This window comes from Empidonax traillii, unplaced genomic scaffold (assembly GCF_003031625.1).
Source record: "Empidonax traillii isolate 1590-97213 ecotype Southwest subspecies unplaced genomic scaffold, ASM303162v1 scaffold299:size639221, whole genome shotgun sequence".
NCBI classification, from domain to species: domain Eukaryota; kingdom Metazoa; phylum Chordata; class Aves; order Passeriformes; family Tyrannidae; genus Empidonax; species Empidonax traillii.
In genome coordinates, this window is record NW_020955492.1 from 249,274 (window position 1) to 256,957 (window position 7,684).

Consider the following 7,684-nt stretch of genomic DNA (forward strand, 5'->3'; position numbering starts at 1 on the left):
AGATCCGCTCCGCGCGGCAGGTGAGTGCCCGGGACCGATAAGCGTCTCCTTCACGGGACACCGAGCAAGGCCAGGCGGCTTTAGAACCGCCCCTGCCGAGCAGAGAGTGCCTCGTGAAAAGGACAAGCTCGAAAATATACAAGGAGTGGCACTCTATATGTGCGTCTCCGAACTCCCCCTTTCCCGGTTACATTGCTCCAGAGGGGATGGGACAAGAGCTCCCCGTTCCCCAGTGCTGCGCGGCTGCCATGGACAATCACCCGCTGCATCCAGCTGATCCCGCACTCACTCGGAGAGGAAGGATTCCTGTTCCAAGTTCATCACTGATGGGCTTCATCACAGATTCGCTTACAGGAATCTCTCACTGTCCCCAAAAGGGTATGACAGAAAAGGCCTCCCTTATAAAAGAAGGTTATCTACAGAGATAACACTGTGATTATATCTCCTTTCTTTAGCTCATTAATTGTCCCCATGTGTTGTGCAGACCTGCCCTTAGCAGGACTTTTCTCCTACAGAAGTGGATGTTTTTGTTCTGATGCAGAGTACGGCTTAAAAAACACGGCGCAGTCACTTCTGTTTTCTGTAACTCATTACACCCCTGAGTTTGTAGCCTCCAAGTCTCACCCCCAGGAGGGAACCACCCCTTAGCATCCATTCAATTGGCTTAGCTGAAATTTAAATGTGTAGCTTCCTCTTTGGGTGGCCAGATGAAGCAACCCCTGTCTGTGTGTGACGTGCTCGCACACGGCACTCCATCAATCAGCAACTGAGCTTAGTCCCTGTTCTCTTCCGAGGACAGAACCTTAGAGGGTGTGTAAGGATGACACGACTGATGGGCTCACTGCCAGAAACGGTCACAGAGAAAGCTTTGTTCTCAAACGATCCTTATGAGGTAGATGAGACCAGCCAGACAGTACTGAGACTCGAATAAACTCCATAAAACCATTTGTTTCTCTAAGAAGCCATACTTGTTTGTAATATTGTTGCTTACAGCATCCTGTGAGGCACCTTCCGTTGCACTTAGCTGAGAACCAGGCAAGCTGCTCCTGCCCCAGCTGTTTATGTGCCTGAGCCAAGGAGCGATTTTGTGGACATGAGAGAAATTTTTGACGCCCTAAAATTTACTGAATATGAGATGCTGTGTGATACTGCTCAGTCATCACGGAGTTCTTCAAGTTAATGCAAAGAAAGGGAAAACTATAGATGCTGTGTAGTTCCTTCCCAGCTCACTCAAATGCAGTTAGCTCAAGTGACTGAAGAGGACATAGCTGCTGTCTTGCCCATGCTATCCTGAATGGATGAGAAAAGGGGTTTCTCTTTCCTCTAAACATTTTCAGTAAAACTATTTCTTTCTGAGCTCATAATGCTGGGATTAGAACTCAAATGTGCTGTGAATTTAATAGTCACATGAAGGCATCAGTGTTCCCAAGGGTTTATTGTGAATTGTTTTGCTTTCAGAGGTTGCTTTCTTATTGTCTGGTCTTGTTAAAAACATCTTTTCCTAAAAAAAAAAAAAAAAATATTTTCCTTTAGCACTTAGACAAGTGATTGGGTGGAGAGAAGCATGGGAGACATGCAAGAAGCACAAGCATAAAGTAACTTTATCTAGAAATACCCATGTGTATGTATGTGTTACACCTAAGAACTCAGCCAAATGGAGCCAATCCCTTAGGGAACAGGAGGGCAGAGGTGGGAATGCAAAGTTTAGCCTATTCCTGTGGGAAATGCTACCTTGAATACAGGCAATGCCACACACAGAGCAGCTGTGTTTCTTGTATATACACCCTGGGTGTGTTGCAGCAGTGCATGGATTCATCATCTCTCTGATAAGGGCAGGTGCCAGCTGCAGAGGTTGTATAATTATTGTCCTTGATACTGGTCTAATAGAAGGAGAATAGAAAAGTCATGAAGCTAAATCCTTTGTGTCTTTACCTAGATGTGGTTTTGAGGGGTGAGAATTCTAGCACCAAAACAGTGTATGATGTGGCTCTGAATTAGCTGGAGAAATTCTTCATAAATGTAATCCTCCTGTCTTAGGATTTGCCTTCTTTAAATAACTATTGGGTGGAAGGATTTCTTGTGAAGATATATGATGGAATATCAGTAAGAGTCTGCAGATTAATAAGATTCTGGAAATCAGTCAGTGTTTGTGAGATGTTCAGCTGGGACAGCCAGGAGGCCATTGGAGCTAATTCTCCTGTAGCTGTTTGAAACATTGGGGGAACAAGTGTGGAAATGGCTTGTCTAAATTCCCAATTCTAATGTGATAGTTTTCCCAATGTAACCAAATGGCCAGATTACAAGGAACTGTGTAGGAAAGGAGGATGCGAAAATACAAAAGCAGCAGTCACGAGGAAAATCCTCTTGAGGCTTATCCTTCTCATTCTGGGACACACTGAATTTACATAAACATCGGGGGAATACAGGAATCTATAATAACTTGTCAAGGACAAAGAAACGCGCAGGTCACACTGGTGATAGCAGCAGGAGGAAATGGCTGTGACCTGACCTTGCTTAAAATAAATCCCTTGACTAAGTGTTGTCACTTGTCTCACAGGTGATTGCCCTTGTGATGGATTCCTTCACAGATATGGATATCTTCAGTGACCTGCAGGATGCTTATAAGAACCACAAAGTCCCTGTCTATATCCTCCTTGACCAGGAATTTCTACCCCACTTCTTGGAAATGTGCAACAATTTGGGAGTTTGTCCTGAGCAGGAAAGTGTAAGTACTAAAGGTGGGTGGGTGTGGTTTGTTGTGTTTTGGGGTTTTTTTTGTGGTACAGTTTATGCAAATCAAAGAAACCTTTCTACAAAGCATCAGACTTCCCTGAGAGGCTGAAACACCTTGTCTGTTTGATAACTGAAGGGGGATTTTCTGAATTGTTCCTCAGCTCCTGAAAATCAAGGCTCAGTGTTGCATGGTTTCAGTATAGCCTCTAATGCCTCGTGTGAAACTGCTCACAGACTCAGCAAAAACCATGCAGAAAAGGCACATCTGTCACCCTATTCTGCCCGTATGTAGGAGTTACAGCCACGTCATGCACCAGCCTGGTGAGCTGGGTCTGTGATCCCTGTCCTGAGGATGCAACAATTTTCAAGCATTTAATTTTGCAATATTTAAATAGTCTTTGGCTCAAGGAACTGCTTGCTAAGGAAAAAAGAAACATGGGAAACTCAAGGGTGGTATAGATCTGGTATGATCTGATTTCTTTCCTAATACCTAGTTGCTTTATTTTAGAAATGTTTGGATGATGTGACCAGGTGATTTATTAGTTGCTCTGAATATAGGCTGACATGGCTGTGTTATGGCTTGGCTTGGCCAGGTTTATGTTCCCTCCAGTGAGAGTTTCTCTGGACAGGGAAGCACTCCTAGCTTCCTGGGTAGTAATTAACTGGAACTGGCTGTTCTCTCCACAGACTCTGCTAATCTAACAAATTTAGCACTGTGTAACTGATAGCACTCACATACAGACTGTGTAGGAAATTTCATTCCTGTTTTCCACAGTGTGCATAAAATTTTAAGTAAAATTGCTAATCAAACATTTTTGGAAGTTAACTTAAATCTGATGTTACTTTTTCCTTTCTTTTCTGAACCAGATGATGAGAGTTCGAACTCTCACCGGGAACATTTACTACCTGAGGTCAGGTGCCAAAATTGTTGGGAAAGCTAAGGAGAAATTCATGTTAATTGATGGCATTAGAGTGACAACAGGCTCGTACAGGCAAGTATGGGGGTCTGCTGGTGCACAATGAAGCTGTAGAAAGGGGGATTTGCTATAAGAAGGATTTATTAACTTTGCTATTTGCCTGGTGTTGAGTGCATGTGGACTAGCTGAATCTAACTGGGTGAAAACTATCTAACTAAATCTACACTAAAGTGAAAACACCTTTGGAAAACTGATTTACACAACTTGTTCCTAACAGAGCACTTGGCTAAATAGAGTTCTTCCTGAAGAAGGAGTGAATAGTCTATCGACTTTGTACCTTCCTTACATGCAGCATTTCGAAACTGAGTCTTGCTATCTGTAACTGTATGTGTTGAAATGAACTGGAGATTAACTGTGAATCTTGGTTTGTTTTCAATAGTTTCACATGGTCCGATGGGAAGCTGAACAGCAGTAACTTGCTGGTGTTGTCAGGCCAAGTAGTTGAACACTTTGACCTGCAATTCAGGATTCTTTATGCCCTGTCGCTGCCCATCAGCCCTAAAGGTCCATCCAGCTGCAGGAAGAGTGGGATGTTTGATCACCTGGTGACCAGACCAGAGTCCTCTAAAGAGTATACTGTGGAAGGCAACCTGAGAGCAGAATTTGCCAGACTGTCTAGCACTCCAAAGAAATTATTGGAAGAACTAGATATGGCTGAAGATAGCCATGGAGGAAAACCTTGGAACCTGGGGCATTCTTGCCTCTGTGAAGAGGAGTCGTTCAGCAATCAAGTGATCATGGTGGAACGGAAAAGCTCATCGACTCAAACCGGCCCATGGGATGAGACAGCTGCTGTGAGCACCTGCAATGCTGCCACGCAGACCAGTGCTGCCCTGGCAGAAACTGGCACTCAGGCTTCTGTCACTGCAAGAGCAACGGGCACTCAGACGGCAGTTTTGCTGAAAACTGCAGTGACACAGACAAAGGAAGAGGAAGGCACAGAAACACCCCTACTTCATAGAAAGTTGTCAAAAGAAGAATATTCTCTGACTGGAAAGGTTGTATCAAACTCTAGTCTGCGATCACTGTCTTCATCATCGTCCCAGTGCTCTCTTGGAAGCTCGACAGGCTCACTGTCTTCTCTTCGGTCCTTTGAATATTCCAGCAGTCACAGAGCGCAGTATTTCCAAAAACTGCATAAAGAGAGGCAATTCCACTACTCCACTATCAGGTCGAAGCTGAGCCACATGGTGGATATCCTCTCCCGGAGGGGCCGTGTGCCTGAGAGCTACATGACCCAGTACACTGGCAGATGCAACCTGAAGCAGAGGCGGCACATCAGCGCCAGCCTGCGCAGCCTCCGGGATGTCTCGCTCTTCTCCCTGAATAAATGATTGCTGCGCTGACCATAGAGCACACAAGCTCAACTCTCAAGTTGCAGTCACTTTGTACCTGCTGATTCTTCCACTTCCATCCAGCAGTTTTCCTTTTTTTAATACATCACTCTCCAGCACTTTTTTTTATACTATGCAATGTAAGTGATAAAATAGAGTCATTATACAGGAACTACTTACATGTTCATCTTGTATGCATTAGCAGTGAAGATCATTTTAATTCCAGATGCTTAGCCTGAAAAATAAACTTGTTACTGGTTTCTAGGATTGCTAATGCTCTGGTTTTAATTTATGTAAACTTGGAAAAATCTTGAGTCAGACTGAATTTGCTCAGAGTGGCTTTGGAAATTTAGCTTACATCAAGGTACACTCAATTTTTTTTTTCTTTTTAATATTGGCTTCTATTTCTACTTTATATTTGGCACGAGAGGAAACAATTTTTATAAAGAACTATAAAGCTCATTTTATTCCAAGTCTGACTTCCACTTACTCTTCCACTGAAGTTGTGAAGGGTGTAATTGAGCAGTTGCATGTTCTTATCTTCAACTATATCCTTTATTCATTGTTTTAGCCTTCTGAAACAGACTGAGCTAAGTAGCTCTTTGGTTTGATCATCCTCTTGTGCCTTTGTGTAGATACATATATATTTCTGTATACTTATACACATCCTCAGAATAGCATCCTTTTAAAACCAGACCAGGAAGTAGCAGCTTAGCACTCCAAGACATCTGTACCCATTTTAGATACAGTCCTGATGTAATTGTTTCCAGTATTTGGAACTAAAAACTAATGATCCTGGACCTGTAAAACTGTTAATGGGAATGTCTTGCTAAAGTGTTGGGTTTTCATGCTTGTGAATGGGAGATGAAGTACTATCTGGAGCTCAATGTCTTACTGCAGCATACCTGTTGTACTTACGGGATGACTTCAAAGAACTTTGTGTCTTGTGCAACTTGTTACATAGAATTAAGCTTTATTAATTAATTACACTTTTAGTCTTAGCACTGTAAAATGAATTTCTAATTCTGGCTTTGTCTAGGAATGTCTGAGCCATCTTACATCTGTTAGGAAACCTGTAAAGCTTCCTTCTTTGCAGTGAACTTGAGGCAAGACAATCACCAAGGGCATGTGACAAAGCCCCTGTTCAAAAGTGAACTGACAAATGCACTAAAAAATGTTATGGCTTATGTTGGGTAATATTATTGTACAAGTAACTGTATGAGTGAAAAAAATAAACATATTTCTCTTTTTAACAGTCTTATCTGAAATACTCCGTGTTTCCTCCTCTGTTTATCCTTTATCCACTACTAACTTGATTTGAGGAGATAAAGTGCCACTCCAGTTTTTGAAAATACTTTCAATATTGAATGGGCCTTAGGTTTAGCTGTTTTGCAGAAACATCATCTGAATATTTGTTTGCAGTTTTCTGTGCATGTCTGTGCTTGCTGGATCACCTAACTGAGCAGAGTGTGTCAAATCTCCCGGGGATCTAACCGCATACTGCTGTTCTTTAGACCTGCACCCCTGTACTTCAGTGACCAACCACAGTGAACTCTGCCCACTCAATTCAGAGTCTGGGTTGTGTATTTTCTTATTTAGGGCCACTTGTGTCCAGCAGATGGCACATTTCAGCTGTTGGCTTGCAAATTCCTATAAACAGCAGTGAATGAGTGAATAAACAGAAAAATACCCGTAACTCAAAAAAGGTGCAAGTGTAGAGAGCAACACTATTCTGCTAACGTTGGTATTTCTGTCTGAAATCTCTGAGAACAAAGAGGCTTAGATACTTTTATTGCTTGGAATTCAAAGCAGCCACTCCTTCCCTGAAGCTGGAGGGCAGATGTACAAAGATGTGCAGGTGGGAAAAAAAATCTCTGTCTGCACTTGTCTGAAACAGTAAGATACATTATTGCACGATCCTTGCATCTGCAACACTGGGAGCAAAACAAGTTGCAGAGAGGGAGCCAAGATACATCTTCAAAGCCACTCTCGAGTTGTATTTTCAAGAGCTAATGTTCTGCAGTACTCGAACGTATGTGCGATCAACTTGTTTGTTCCACGTGCTTTTTAACTGTATTGCACTGTGCAGCTGTTGAGGTAGTCTCACAGGAATAAGAAACTTTACAAATAAACTCATTTTTTGCCATGGGGTTTTCAGCTGATCATTGCTGAGCTTTGTTTTCTGTTAATTTGGCATGTTGGGTGACTTCTCCGGTGCTTGGTGCTTTCCTTCTGGGACCATTTGCCCTCTCCAACCTTAGGAGCAGCCTTTTGATGCGGGCAGGGATGAGGGCTGCGCTTACTGTCGCTGCTTAATGCTAGGTTTGCTGTTTTGCGGGTGCTTTCCTGGGCGGGGAGAAGGCTGTTGGCTCTGCCCTCCCCCCCGCCCCCCTCCCCCAGGGCTGTCCCGTGGGCGAGGGGCCGGACGGGAGGCGTGGAGGGGTCTCCGGAGCGCTATAAAGGAGGCTCGGGCCGAGCGGGGCCGGGCGGGCCATGGCCAACTCGTCGCAGTGCCTGGAGGAGGGCGCGGGGCTCTGGCCGCCGCCGGCCGGGCCGTACAGCGAGGCGCAGCGCCTGGCGCTGGAGGAGCTGGTGGCGGGCGGCCCCGAGGCGCTGCGGGCTTTCCTGCGGCGGGAGCAG

General features: G+C 44.2%; 2 protein-coding genes across 2 annotated transcripts in view; both read left to right on the top strand.

Moving 5' to 3' along the window:
- Window positions 1–2,484: 2,484 nt before the first annotated feature.
- LOC114060939 (protein FAM83D-like) lies at window positions 2,485–6,283 on the top strand. Its single transcript, XM_027890839.1, has 3 exons — window positions 2,485–2,725; window positions 3,601–3,725; window positions 4,090–6,283. Exons 1-3 carry the CDS (start codon window positions 2,573–2,575, stop codon window positions 5,042–5,044), a joined length of 1,233 nt encoding a protein of 410 aa, XP_027746640.1. The 5' UTR covers window positions 2,485–2,572; the 3' UTR covers window positions 5,045–6,283.
- Window positions 6,284–7,537: 1,254 nt separating this feature from the next.
- The window catches only part of LOC114060934 (protein FAM83D-B-like), a 5,081-nt gene continuing 4,934 nt past the window's right edge, over window positions 7,538–7,684 (top strand). The window contains exon 1 of the mRNA XM_027890827.1: window positions 7,538–7,654. Within this exon, the coding sequence (XP_027746628.1) occupies window positions 7,538–7,654 (117 nt within the window). The remainder of the gene's footprint in view (window positions 7,655–7,684) is intronic.